The following is a 15,275-nucleotide window of genomic DNA, read 5'->3' on the forward strand; positions in this document are numbered from 1 at the left end:
CTCCAAGGAGAAATTTGAAATTCAGAAGATGGTCCTCCCTGCTTCTCCAGAGAGCCAGGAAGGGAGTTTTCTCTTCTGCCCCTCCCTTTCTCACCTTTCCTGTTTATTAAGCAGAAGTCCCAAATGAGATTGAGGGCAGTCTTGCCTTTCTCAGATCCATGCAGCTTGTTGGTATCAGCAACACCCCTCCTGAACACAGCTCTGCAGAGTTCTATTCTTGCCCCATGCCCACTGATTCTGCTGCATTGCCTTGGCAACCAATTAAAATACTTCTATGTGTGCATCGATATCATCCTTCATTCTGCAGATCCAGGGCACCCTGCTCAGAGGGTTGTGGCATGTCAGGCAGTTGGTGTTCTCTCTGGCTCCATTCTGGTCTGACTTCTTTTTTCACCTCCCAATTACCTCTGAATCCCCTGTAAGCACCTGCGTGCCATTCCTAGCACACCTGGCTTGACATCAAGAAACACCCTTGTCAACAAGACAGGGGCTGGAAGGGATCCTGGGAACAAAATGGCTGGTATATCCCCTTTCCCTCTAGCCTCAGGGGAAGACATCAGGAGCTCCTGAGCCATGAAGCTGCTGAGTCTAAGTGCAGTTTCTTACAACAAGGCAAGCAGCACGCGTTCAGTCATTAAATATTTACTGAAAGCTGTTTGCATTTCAGCCAGTCTGCTAGGGACAGAGGAGACAAGATACCTCCTTAACCTTATGGAGCTTATAGTTCAGTGGGAGAGAGGTAACTGGAAAATGCTATACGGTCTGATGTGTGCGGTGGAAGCCAGAGGAACTGGGGCCTCTGGGAACTTGAGGAGGAACCTATGGCCAGATTAGGACTTGGAAAGAGGGCTGACTTCCCAGAGGAGTGAAGGTTACACTGAGACCTAAGCATGGGCTGTAGTGGCCATGTGGGCCAGTTTCCTGACTGGTGGAGAGTTTCATTCTTGCCTGGCTGAACCCCTGGTTCTGGGCTGGGGTGATCTGTTTGAGGCACCCCAGGAGTATATGCCTTGATTCTTCTGCTCTCCAGGCTAAAGTTCTCCCATGAGCCTCTCAAGGGAGAGTAACAGTGAATAGTCCAAGTTCTCTCATCTCTTCTCTTGGCTTTCCATGCTGCACATGTGCACGGTGGCTGAAAGGTACAGGGTCCAAAGCCAGCAGCATCCGGACTATGGTGTCAGGACTCACCACCCAAAGTATGTGCCTCTCAGTTATTCTGAGGATTGCAGTCCTCAGTATCACAAGTTTCTGTGAATGCCTGGGTGATTAGGAATCAGACCATCTGCAACCTCCCTAATTGCCCCAAACACAGATAGAGGATGCTATCAATTTTTATCTGTAACAGTTTTCTCATGTGTTATCTCATATGAACATAAACTGAGCACAAATCTCTTACATGAAGGTAGAGACAATAGGAACACCCATCTCAGGGGCCTGTAGAAAGCATTAAGTGAGACTCTGCTAAGTAAAAGTGCTTCACCCAGTGTCTGACCCACAGTGAATCCTTTAAGATTTATTAACTGCATCATAATTTTTACTTCACATGGCTCTCTTGAAAGACCGTAAGCTCTTTGAGAGCAAGGATCATATCTTACTTATTTTTGTTTGTCACTGGAGCCCAGAAAAGGGTCTTATTCATAAAAAGCATTCTATACATATCTGTTGAATGAATGGGAAGTAACAGCAACCATTCCTCACATTCATTGTCACTGGGCTTACTGTGTGTCATGTCCCGTGCTAAGAACATTACAAGAAGTATCTCGATTTATCCTTCGAAGGAGGCCCAGATCGCTGTTACTCCATGTCTACAACGCGGTAAAACAGCAGTCCAAATGCAAGTAAGTGTGCTGATACTTTAGAAGGGAGTGCAAGCGGACAGTCAGCCTTTACTAGGAGCTTACTTTGTCCAGACCTTGGCTAAGCACTTTACAGGTATCAATTTGTTAAACCTTCCCAATAACCCGAGGAGGTGAGCTTTCTGTTTCCATTTTATAGCGATGATGCTCAGAGTCGCTTAGTAACTTACCCAGAAGCACAGTCGGTACATGAGTTAAGAGCCATTGTTTTGAATCACAACATACTGATCTATTTAGTTTATTAGAAGACTAAGCTCAGAAGCAGCAGAAAATTAGAATATATATTTTAAAAACAATACTAAAATGCCTTTTCCTTCTTATTCAGAAAGAAGTTTGAAAACACACACACACACACACGCACACACACACACACACATACTTAGGGCAATGGAGTTATTACTTAATGGGTACAGTTTCAGTATGGAATGCTGAAAAAGTTCTGGAGATGAACAGTGGTGACGGTTGCACACCACCGTAAGTGAATTAATATCCCTGAACTGCACACCTAAAATGACTGAAGTGGTAAATCCGTGTATTTTATAATATATGTGTGATGTCGGTTTGACAGCGCAAAGGTACAGGGCCATGTTCCTACTTGAAATGCTGTCTTCCTTTCCTACTGGAGGCCAGGTCAATTCAGCTAACAACTCTAGCAGCAAATTCTTTCACAGCCTCTTCCTTTCTGTCATTGGTATCCCTGTGACTGTCAATTAACTCAAGATAATGTTTCTCCCAAGATCAAAGGAGCACACAAAATTTTTGGTATCTGATGCAAAGTTTAGCCATATGTGGAGTGGCATTTCCTATGTTCCGAGGATTAGCGACTCATGAGCTAAGTGGTTTTGAACTTGGCCCACTGTGTCTTTCAGAGAGTGCTGTCACCCAAAAAGGTATTTAATAAGGTGATTCACATCTAGAAGATTTCAGTCACTGCATGACTTTACACCAAAAATAACGTGCTGCTCATTCCTCCCATAGCTCTCTAATGGCTTGATTCATGAAGAGTTCATTCTTGCATCATCAAGAGTTATTCCATGATTCCATGAAGTCAACCACAGACATGAAGGTATTCATTTATTTATTCATTCATTTATAAAATATTTGGGGGTTCCTAATATGGGCCAGGCTGTGGGCTGGGTGCTCTGAGCACAGTACTGAGAAACCAAAAAAGTTGCTTGTTCCCCTTGGGCTTGGATAAAAGACTGGAGAAATGACAGAGATCAGAGGCAAACTCAGCTAATAATTAAGTCCTCGAGTCTGAGGCCAGGAGCATCTGTGGTATGAGGTTGCAATGGTGTGGGCTTTTAAGACGGAGCCTGGTACAGAGCAGGCGCTAAGAAGATTTCTGTTGAACGCCCTGGCTTCTGAGCTGGGGTCTGGAGCTGTATGCCCCTGGGGCTGACACATAGACCCAAGTTGCAGGAAGCTGCTCATGACAAATGGACTTTTCTTTCCCTGCCTGTGTTCTACCACCTACTTTGTACGCACTGTCTGCCATTCTTACGTGCTAGGGTTATTGGGTATCCCAGCCATTTCAATGGGGGAAAATGGCTGTGTCTGCCAGGGGGTGGACATGGCTCCTCACTTGCCCGGTAAGCTCAGCTAGCCACTTGGAGCAGTGTTTGGCTGCACTGAATCCATTAGGCAGATACAGCCCATGGGCCACTAGATGACACGGAACCAGTGTGGCTGTGGAGAGACTTTACCATACAGAGTACCCGACATGTGTCTTCCCAGTGGTGGTCTGAGGCTAGGTATCCACAGTTACCTGGTCTCTACTGCATCTGTTTCCTTCTCCCTCTCCTCCAACTCTGATTCTACTCCAGCACTTCCTGTCCTGTCTTACCTAGCCCCCACGTGCCCAGAACAGATGCTGCCTTTTCACCCCCTGACCATGTCTTTCCTGACCATTAAAACACCTGTTTTTTTCTAGGAAATTTCTTTTGGTTGGCCAAGCTTCATTTCTCTCAAACTAAATCACCTCACTGACATTTTATTAAATGTCACTTATTAATCATCATTTTAATAAATCATTATTTCTTGAGCCTAAGACTTCCCTGTTTTAATTGATCTTACTGAGTTATAATTTGTAGAGGAAAAAAATGCAACTATTCTTAAGTGTACAGTTTGATAAATTTAGACAAACCTATACACCATCACATAAAATATTTGCGTTATACCTCACCAAATAACTATGTGGTTTGCCATTTCTAGAATTTTATATAAATGGAATCAGACAATAAGTAAGCTACCCCTTTCTTTATATCTTAACATTTCTAAAATTGGATGTATCTTACAGCGAATATCAAACATGGTACTATTTCTTTTTTCCCTTAAGTGCTATAAAGAAAATTGTAACACATCTTCTAATGGTTTGACAGCGCCAAAGGTACAGGGCCATGTTCCTATTTGAAATGCTGCCTTCCTTTCCTACTGGAGCCAGGTCTAATGGGTAATATCTCTGAGTCAGGGATGTGTGTGTGTGTGTGGATCACACACGTTTATATATATATGTGTATATATATATATCCACTTATGTATATATATATATACACATGTATGTATATATATATGTGTGTGTGTGTGTGTGTGTGTGTGTGTGTGTGTGTGTGTGTATTGACTAGTTGGTTTTGCCACTAGAAAGTAAGCACTGGAAAGGTGAAAATCCTAACTTTGCTGTCTTCCCCTGGTGCTTACACAGCTAGACATGGATAGGAGCTAAAGACACACTACAGAAGGTGGTGATAGTGAGTTTCAATTCCAAAAATATCTTCTAATACCAAGAACTTGCCTGAAACTCTTCTTGGAATGAGTCCATAGTTTCTAATTACAACACAGGTTCTCTTTGTGGGCTCAGCTGCCTTTGCATTAGTAGAAGACATTTTCCCAAATTTGTCGCATGTACAATTAATACTATTCAAGGTATTAATAAAAGGGAGGAGAGGGGCATGCCACTGTCAAAGAAATGTGGGAAACATTTCTTATTATAATTTATCACTTAGAGATTCCTACTTCATCAGCATGCTAAAAGTTCTGACAAGTGCTGCTGCAAATAAAAAAAATGTTTAGTTCTTTTTGTGTGTGTGAGAAGGTTTTATTTATTTATTTGAGGGAGAAAGTGAGAAAGAGAGAAAATGAGTTGGGGGTGGGGGAGAGCAGGAGAAGGAAAAGCAGACTCCTTCTTCACTTGAGCAGGGAGCCCAATGCAGAGCTCAATCCCAGAACCCTGGGATCATGACCTGAGCCGAAGGCCGATGCTTAACTGACTGAGCCACCCAGGCACCCCTGTTTAGCTCTGTTTTAAGCTTAAGTTTGTTTGACCCTGAGCTTGAAAGAACATGCATCTGTAGCACGTAGATTACGCCTTGTGAAAGACTGCTCTAATATATATGCATGATTTAAGAAAGAAATGAGAAAGAAAATGAGAAGGAAAGTGAGGAGAGCTGTATCTGAATGCGTCCCAGCTCAGCCAAAAGTTCTGCAGTGGCATCTGCAACGGGAGAGATGAAGACGCTTTTTGTGAGTAAAATGACTGAACAAACGTTCTCCCTCCTGCTCGCATAATCTCTCTATCCTATGAAGGGCTGTATGGGCAGGCAACCTTTCCTAAGAGGAAAGGAAAACAACACAAAAATATGTGTTGGCTAATCCCTTAGGTGACCTGCCCTGAGTGGTAGGTAATTGAGGTTGCATTGGGAGAGCCCGCTGCCCCACCCCTCTGCCTTGGCCACCCTCTGGGAGCGGAGCTGCTGTGTTTGTCCCACCCTTCGGCCAGACAGCTTTAACTGATGAGAAAACTGAAACAGGTAATAGGATGGCTCGCTAAAACAGAGAGGCACGCACCTGCAGGAACTACCCTGGCCATTCAAATGATGGCAAAGTCCTCAAAAACAGCACTGATCCAGTCCATGAAGAGATGAAAGGAAATCAGACTGGGCCAGGTGATATCAGGCAGAGACTATAAGATGTGTATAAGAGCTCTCTTCCCATCTTAAAAAATATTTTAAACATCATCAGACAGTAAAACAGACTTTTTTTTTCTCTCCTGGTATACATGCCTGTGAATTTTAACAGATACCTGGACTCCTATAACCACCACCATTGTCAGGGTACAGAACAGTTGCCCCACTGAAGAAAACTCCCTCATGACCCTTTCTGGTCACATTGTCTCTCGAAACACCATAGTCTCCAGCAACCACTCAGAACCATTATTTTCCATCACTGTAGTCTTGTCTTTTTAAAACTCCCCTTCCTTTCCCTATCCCCTCTGCTTCATTTTTAAATGGAAGTCTCTGGATGGTTATTTGAGGCTGAACTCCAAATCCCAGGCCAGGAGACTCTCTCCTCTACTGTTACTGTTTTGTTATTTTCTGTTGCTAACATTTATCAGCATCTGTGATGTGCCAGGCATTTGTACTCATTTTACATACATTATCTCATTTTAATCTTACAATAGGCTCATGATAGATGCACACCATTATTATCTCCATTATACAAATATGGAGACTAGGGGTAAGAGAGGTTAAGTGACCTGCCTAAAGCAAATTGAATCCCAGCACAAACCCAGCTCTATCTGATGACATATCCCTAACATTATGGTAAATAATAAAAGGGAAGGGATTGTAACTAGGAAAGATGTACACAGAGAGAGGCTGGGGGCAGAGCCAATTTGGCACCATATGGTTTTTAAAAAGATGCACCAATGTGTGTGAAGGTGAAGAACCATCTGGGTCTCCTGACTTCTCCACCTTAGCTCCTGCCTTTATGACTTCCTCCACCTGTCGCATGCGGTCCTTGCTGACCCAGGTGGTCCTTGCTGACCCAGGTGGCTCCTGCTTGCTGTTTTCAGGGGCTTGGGATAGTTTTAGTCTCCTTGCCAATTTTGCAGAAACCACTGTCTGTGTCACAGGACACAGCAGCTGAGACCCAGAAAAGAAGCTGGATACCTTCTGGTTTCTACTTAGCTCAATTCCCTTGTGTGTTTTCTGACCTGATATTCCCCCCCCCCTCAGGTGCTTGCAACACCAGCTAAAGAAGTTTCTAGGACACAGCCATCTGGTCTGTGCGCTGGAGGTGGCAGGTGTGTTCTCGCTGAGCTGGGGCAAGTGAGACAGAAATGTGTGTAGTTGGCATGATGTGTAACAAAGAAGAGAGAAAGTCCGGCCCTGCAAGACCTGGGGCAGAGACATTTGTGCTGGGGATAGAGAGGCAGGAGAAAGGCAACTAGAGAAGTTACGGAAGAATTAGAGATGCTGGGAATGGAAGGTTCTTCACCTACATGAGGTGTTCATTTGAGCTTGTTATTTGGGGAAGAGAAGGCTGCTAGCGGGTTTTCTCCTGGAATCAGTTCCTAGCTCCTTCAGGGTCTTGGAAGTGGGCTGCCAAGCCAGTGCAAGTTGGGAAGAATCACACATCTGAAGCACAGCCTTGGGTCATGTGGAGAAAAATCAAACAGGCCAGAAATCAGGATACCAGGGACCATCTTTGGATGATACTCTATTAACAAGCGGGTGAAAGAGGACGCGCAATTTAGAGCGAAAAGTCCTGAGTCACTTCAAAAACAGTACCAGCTAACATTTGCCGAGCATGAGCCGGTCCCCGTGCTAAGAGCTAATTGACATGAATCACCTCATTTATTTCTCCCAGCAACCCTCTGAAGTAGGCGCTACTATTATCTTCAATTCACAGATGGGGAATTGAGGCCCTGAGGTTCAAGGGACTCACCCGAAGTACACAACTGTTGAGCAGCAGCAGGAGGATTTGAATTCTTACATTTTTCAAATCTAAGCTTGTAAGCTTCACTGCTTTCTGGCCTGTCTTAATTCAGAAATATTTCTAAAAATTCACAGTAAGGAGGAAGAGACATCAGCTATTCAGGAGGCTGTAATCTTCTCGAAGGCAATGCAAAGTTCTTCCGCCTAACTGCTGTGAGGGAAGCAGTAAGAACTGGTAGGGTTTGAGCAGCGGGGGGCTGTCCAAGGGTCTATTGATCTCACCTGTTGGTCTGAAATAACTGCATGCTGTAGGAACCGACGGCCATGCCTCAGGTTTTCTTTCTACCCAGTAGGCTTGGGAGGGTTTTGGACAGGTAGGCACAATGGACTGTTTTTTCTCTCTTTGGCTGGCACCAGGAAGTGGGACTACTGGATCCATCTGGCATGCTGGCTGGCACGAGAAACACCCGGCCTCTTTGAGCCAACAGAAAATCCCGATGAGCTCGTCTATTAGACGAGCCTGGGTGAGCAGAACAGACTTTGGGCTTCGCGAACTCCCAAACAGGGAGTGAAGGGAACTCTTAGAGAATGTCAGGTTAACATCGTGGCCCCTGGAAGGGGTGTTTTACAAAATGGTACCCTGCGACAACAGGTTATTTATGCCCTCTTTGGGGACTACTTTATACTAAGTATTATCCTGGGCCGGACTCGTCCCAGACTTAAGTTCAGTAATAATACCCATTTCACTGTCCTGCCAAGTGCTATCACTCCTTCTGTGTCTTGTGGAATTCCTCCTGCACGGCAGGGCACAATAAACAGTCAATAATAATGTTTACTATGATAATGATCTTCCAAATGCCTTTCATCTAAGGATCTCAACGTGCTATGTAAACACTAATTAGTTAAGCCTCACAATGGCTCTCTGTTTTTACAATATATTTTCCGATTTTATAGAATTTTAAATTAAGACCCAGCAAACTTAAGTGGCTTGTCCAAAGTCATACAGCAGGTTTAAATTAATGATAATGATGATACTCTGCATTTACAGGGCATGTGTTTTCGAAGGCACTGAGAGTGTGTTGCAAAGATAATTTTGACACTGTCCTGGAGGAAGGTGGGGAGCAAGTATTACTAGGGGCTGACCGAACTAGGTAAACTGAGGAGGCAGGGAGGGCGAGGATCTGACTGAGGACGCCAGTGCCTCCTCTGCCTCTCAGGACAGTGCGGCATCCCAGACAAGACTCAGTTTTCTTCACTGAGGAAGGCATGCCTGCTTGTGCCCTCACAGGAAAGACAGCTACATTCTTGGAAGCAGAGACAGGATGCAGAATGACAACCATATTTACATCCAGGAACAGGTCTGTTCACAGCCCCATTGAGAGAGGCAAAAGGGATGAGAGGAGCCACTTCAAGTAAGGAAGGATGGCTAAGAAAACGAAGGCAACGGGGGTGGCTGGGGGATGCTGCCTGCTCTGCTCTCTTGCGGAGTATCTTGACTAAGGCAGGGCCCGCCTGAAAGCAGCAGCCGCCCACAGCCTGCTTCTGAGCTGCTGCCTCCCGACAAGGACTTGTTCCAGTGCGGCTCAGATGATGGGCACAACCCCGTCACTGGCACCTTTGTCTGATGTTACAAGTCCTTGTGAAAGAGTTCCAGGGACATGCAGTATCTTACCGGCTGTCTCTTACATATCACCACCTCTCAGTCCCACAGCTCCCTATGCCAGGAGGGGCCTGGAATCTTCTACGGTTCAAAAACTTGGCAGCCCTGGATACATCTGTGGCTACCTTTTCTTAACACAGCCACATCAAAAAAGATAAAAACCTGAACAAAAACATTCCAAGAGGTTAGGGACTTGCCTCCTCCCAGTCTAGCAACACTTTCTTAGCGGTGAAGATACTCCACCAGGAGCCAAGTCAGACCTTGCTGGGTGGGGGAGGGGAGGTTGCTGTGTCTTAGAAATTCAAAGGAGGATTTGCTGACCTCCGATGGAGCCCTATTCTCTACAAAGTTTGCTGCCTACCCACACCCTGCCTTTTGCAGGCCTGTGGATTCTGATTGATGAGTAGTCCTTGGGCTAACAGGAAGCCTGAAAGAAAGAAGGACGCCAAGCCCTTTTCTGGAATGTGGTCACACAGAGGAGCACAATGGCAATAAAAAGTCTCCAGTGAAGAAATCACACCAATGCCCGCTTCTTCCCGCTCTCATTTTCGACCATTGCCACATTCCCCTACTGTAAGGGCAGTAGATGCCCTGAACAGAAGGAGGGGGTGAGCCGTTGAAAGGAACATTTTAGAAGTGTCCTGACAGCACATCATAAGCCGATTCTCCTGTGCGGGAAGGAATCCGCGATGACCCCTCCACCTGCTGTTACTCTTCACAACGGAGCTGAGGGACTCTGCTTTCGCTTTAAAGCGGTTCGCATTAGGAAAGACTTCACAGAAGCCAGCCTTGACTCTCTAAGTGTGCCGGCCACCCAGGTCATGGCTTTCTGTGTCTACTTTGACACAGTGACTCCTGGGGTTACAGTGTGCATAATCCCACAGGACTCACAAGGACTGCGTCCTCCTCTTGAGATGTGCCCTGAACACAGTTTCCCACAAAAGGCTCGCAGCCACGTCAGATGGAGACCTCCAGATCCCTGTGCACGGCTGGCCAGAGCGATTCGGCTGGCCAGAGCGATTCGCACTATCCAAACACCAAACACACGACTAGGATCTCGCGTGCGCCACTCCTGGGCCCTTGCGGTCATGGCAGCCGCTGAGGAGCAATTTAAGTACGTTTGATTGATTTTGTAAAGGAAGATATCTGCAGGGCTGCTGTATACAGGTGTTGTACTTCACAGCCCTGCCTTCCTATCAAGCAGTCCACCCACGGATACGTGTTCCTCCCGCACAGTCTTCGGGCGTTCAAGTTATCTTGATAGTTTCCTGAATGCATCATGAATGAGCGCTGTCATACTAGCACTTTAGGACTTGGGGTGGGAAGATGGGGTTGGGTAAAATTAAAACAAAACCTGACATTTAACTTCTCAAAGATCTCAAAAGCAAAAGGCAGCTGGATTTGTTTTTCTTTCTTTTTCCCCTCCTCCGTGTATTTCCCATGCACTGCTTTGGATGCAAACAGCAGAAGTAAAAGATGAAAAATAATCACGAAGGCTTTCTTTGTGCTACTACCTTCTAGACAAGAAGCAGGAGGAGCCTAGGAGACTTTAACAATTCTAAGAATTCCTGGGTGGATGAGACAGGCTCAGGATTCCACCAGGTTTTGGTAAAATGATCACTGCCCACAGAAACTTATCTCTGGGGAATCAGTGGCGGCGCTCTTTGAAACCTAACTGCAGGAAGATAACCCCTAGCTGCTGGTATACACAAATCCAACCTCTAAATGGACATGATATGAACAAATAAGATCTTTCTTACCCCATCCATGTGGATTCTGATATTAGGCACCAGGCGGAAAGGGCTGGACTGCAGACCTCTGGGGTTAGTCCTGCTTTTCCTGCTGTCCTGCGGGGTCAGCACGCTGGGCCTGCGGAAGGAGCCCCCTCTTCCCAAGCTCTGCCCCGAGCGCACACCATCTAGAAGACGCACGAGCAGCAGGTTGGCTGGCAGTGCCTCGATGCTGCAAAACACCAGGGTCCGGCATTCGGGGCACCTCAGCTCCTTGTGGGCCTTGAAAATCCTCTGGAGACATGGTTTGCAGAAGGTGTGCTGGCACGGGAGGACTTTGGCTGTGACATCGAGCTTTTCAAAGCACACGGGGCACTCCAGAAGATCAAGTAACGTCAGATCATCCATTTTATTTTAAAACTCCAGTCCTGACCTGGAGGGGGAAAGTCCGCATTGTAGGGCGAGCTGGGCCAGGGAGGTAAATCCGGTCTCTTGGGAGCGTCAGAATTCTTGCCTGTTTGAATGAGAAAGGAAGAGAGGAAAAGAATGTGACTGCTCTGGGAGGTATATCCCACCTACAAGGAGGCAGTGTTTCATGAGACAGTCTGCAAGTTACTTTGTTCCAGCACCCAAGTTTCAAATGACTCATTCTGATTCAGTGCTAGCAGGTAGAAGGCTCAACTCCTGCCTGCTGGATCTCAGAGGGAGCATTCAGCACAGTGACTGATGACTTACTCACTGCTTTTCTGTGTGCAAGCAAGAGTGGAGACAAGAGTGGCCGGTTGAAGTGGCATATGTGCGCCTCTCTCCCACCTAGGGCTCGGAAGGAGCTCCTATTCCCCGCCAGACAATCGGTGTCGGTTCTCAAATCAAGGCCTCCTCAGAATGCAACTTCTATGAAGCTATCTAGACCTTCTTCTCTTAGGCTTATCTGTTATCTCCAGCACAAGCAGGCAAATTTACATTGATATGTTTATCTGAATCTCATGCAGATGTAGAATTATTTCCTTCACTATACATCCTCCCCCATTATGTTGTTCTAGCAATGTTCAAGAAAAATATCTATGAGAAACCTATTTTCAAAAATTGTTTGCCTTAACTACATGCCAGGATGCTTGGAAGCTTTTTCCCCTCCCTTCTTCTCTCCTTCCCTCCCTCTCCCCTTCCTTTTCTTCCCTGATTATTCTAGCCTCCGAGACAATATTCCTCCCACAAGATGAAGTCACATGGCCTGTTTAGTTACTTTGACAAGTGTTCTCAGTTTCACCTGAAGGAGACAGGAATTCTGGATTGTGGTCACAAACTGCAAACATCAAGATGGAGCAGTGTATACAGGGGTGTGTGTGTGTGTGTGTGTTTGTGCCTGCTGCTGTACTTGCGCGTGCTTGCGAAGTGTATGTGTGTGGTCTGAAAACATCCTTATTCCGGAAACCATTTCCTCTTAGACATCTGGAAAGAAGTCTCCAGTTGAGAGAAGTCTCCTGGGAAGAGGTCACTTGTCCCTTACAAGTGCCAAAATTGTGCACAGCAGCCTGGAAGGTTTGGCGGGAGGGCGGGTGTCCCCACCAGTCAGCAAAGAGAACCTGACACACCAGGATGAGAGATGGCGCCTTGCCTTCCAGAGACAACTCTCCAAAGACATTAGCTCTGGGGAGACGTGAGGGGGGCCACTAACCTTGAGCTTGTAACCTCAGCTGAGTTCAGCTCAGCGCGATCCTCTGCTTGGCCAGGCTCCCTCCAACTGGCTGCCTTTTCCCCAGGAGCCGCCGCTGCTCCTGCTGCTGCTGCGCTTTAAAAACTTTAACAACTCTGAGTCTTACTCATTTCAGGGATCGCCTTACTCAGCCCTGTTAACGCTTTCGCTGCCTGGCAGTCAGCAGCACTGTTCTCTGAGTTCACTCTCTGCTCCTGATCTTCCCTTCACGTAACTGAGTTGATTTCTGGGAAAAGATTATAAGGGACAAGATGTAAGCCAACCCTTAAGGCTAAATATTTACAGTTCATATTTTCACTTTTCTCATTTTGTCTCCTTTCCCAGAAGTTGAAACATGCTCAGTTATACACATGCCAAGGTGACTGTGTTTATTTTAAACCTTTATAAGGATTTGCTGAAAAGGTCAAACATATTAACGGTAGCTATAACAAAGATAAGCCAGCCACCTAAAAAGTACTGCTCCTTAAAAACACAGTTATTCTTTGAATTTGTAGATTTGAGACAGAGTTTTGTGATCTCTTTGCTCAAACTCTTTAAGTTTAAAAAAAAAAAGTCGTATCATGGTAGCACATATACATTTTTGAAAAATCAAAGCACAGAAGGGCTTTGAAAAAGGAATGGTTCCAGCCTCTCTCCCTGCCTGATGCCTACTGGAATCTTTTTATAGCCCAAATAATGCTTACACTTTTATGTCTTGATTTATCAATAATACATTTCATGTAAAGTTACATAGGTATTCAATAAAGTAAATAATCATAATAATATTACTTAACCCCAGAGTAGCCCTTATCTGCGCTAAGCACTGTTCTACTTTACTTATACTAACTCATTTAATCCTTTTAGCAAGCTGGTAATACACTGCATTCTTCTTTATCCTCAGTTGTTGAGGAAACCGAGACCCAGGGAGGTCAAATAACTTACTCCAGGAGTCACAGCTAGCAAGAGACAAGTGTTCCGTGCTCTGCATTACCGTGTCTTATGGTGATATAGCTTTAAGGGGAGGAGAGACGGTTGAAGGGTGGTAAACCTCTTCAGGGATGGCAGGAAGTCAAAAGATAATGACCCAAGCTAACCAATCAACTTCTTTTGCAAATGAGGCAGCTAGGCTCCGAGAGATCAAGAGGTTCCCAGTAAGTTAGGGGCAGAACTGGGACTAGAAATTGGTGTTCTTTTTTTACTGTATCTCCTCTCTCAACTTAAGAATAACAATTCTGTATGATGCAGAAAGTATTTCGCTTCAACTCCATGGGAAAATCTTAAGAGGGGACCAAGAGGCCTCAGAACAGATGGTGGTGGGTGACATGTTTTACAAAGTTCTTCCATGGTATTTCTGAAAAAGCAAAGATGCATGGAGTTCACAACAGGGGAGAGCTTTGGGATGGAGCAGATGAAGTTATCTGTCCTCTGAGCAGAGACCTGATTTGAATACATGTCAATTTCGGAAACCATTTTCAACTCTTTTTTTTTTCTCTCTTTTATGAAAGGTTTTTGGGGTTTTAGCAACATCAAATCCACTCTGTTGCCTGTCTCCTTCAATTAATGTCTACTTTTATAAATTCTGTGCTCATCAGGAAGCCTCCTGTAGTCTGAGGCCCTTTGTTGTCCCTTATGCTTTTTCCCACTTGGTAAAGCTGAGCCCTGTCCTCTTGTGAGCTGCCCTGCAGTCCCCTCAACCTCTAGAAAGGTCTGCTCCAGTGCCAGAACTCTTGCTGCAGGGGTGGGCAACATTCTCTCTCCTCCCCTCTCTTGTTCTTAAACACACTCTGTCTCCCTTAGATGCCCAAATCTGCACCACATGCACACAGACACATGCTTGCATAAAGACAAACACACACATAACCTTAAGAGTAATATTTATGAAGCACTTGCCGTATGCCACAGACCAGTGCTAAGATTTTAATAGATTATCTCATTAAATCCTCCCAACCACCCAATAAGGTAGGTGCCATAACTTTCCTAGGATTACAAAGCTTCTGATCTGAACCCAGGTTGGCCCAGTCCCAGGGCCTGTGTTCCTTTCCATTATTGCTTCCCACATAATAAAGTCAGGTACATGCCATAAATATACCCATATATCTTTATTGTATAAATCCATACACATTTATACATATGTCCATATGTACACACCAGTTGATCTCAGAGCCAACCTAAAACAAGACGATAGAAACTGCCCAGTCTCATGCACCTTCATGCCATAGCTGGGCCAGTGGTCTCAAGTAGCTTCAAACCCTCCCATCCCTGACAAAACTCAAAAACCCAGTTCCATTCCAGGAAGGCAGCACAGATCCAGTAGGCTGCTCTGCACCATGTATCTGGCAGTGAAGATTCAGCTTAATAGAAACGTGACGGTAGAATCTTAGACTCTTAAGCACTCGTGAAAGACAAAGCTTACATTGAGCAGGAGTGGTCTTTTAACACCTCCTAATTCACACCCTGTAGGTGGTCCCCAACACCACCCACACCTGAAGTTAGTCTTGGAAAACTTTTGAAGCTTTTGAAAAAAAAGGGGGAGTTTTAACTGGGGGTTTCATCCTGGCTTACCCAAATGCTACCTTGGCGTCAAATCAGATGAACAGGTAGTCCTCAAAAATAAACAAAAAG

At 45.3% G+C, this 15,275-nt stretch overlaps 1 protein-coding gene across 6 annotated transcripts in view; it reads right to left on the bottom strand.

Annotated features, from left to right (window-relative positions):
• Positions 1-12,734, bottom strand: part of SH3RF2 (SH3 domain containing ring finger 2) — a 125,474-nt gene extending 112,740 nt beyond the window's left edge. For all 6 annotated transcript variants that reach the window (XM_032850909.1, XM_032850905.1, XM_032850898.1 and 3 more), the window contains exons 1-2: positions 12,636-12,734; positions 10,991-11,474 (exon numbers count right to left, since the gene is read on the bottom strand). In XM_032850909.1, the coding sequence (XP_032706800.1) occupies positions 10,991-11,368 (378 nt within the window). In that variant the 5' untranslated portion in view covers positions 11,369-11,474; positions 12,636-12,734. The remainder of the gene's footprint in view (positions 1-10,990; positions 11,475-12,635) is intronic.
• Positions 12,735-15,275: the final 2,541 nt, after the last annotated feature.

Source organism: Lontra canadensis, unplaced genomic scaffold (assembly GCF_010015895.1).
Source record: "Lontra canadensis isolate GAN:19392208 unplaced genomic scaffold, GSC_riverotter_1.0 scaffold4, whole genome shotgun sequence".
Taxonomy (NCBI): domain Eukaryota; kingdom Metazoa; phylum Chordata; class Mammalia; order Carnivora; family Mustelidae; genus Lontra; species Lontra canadensis.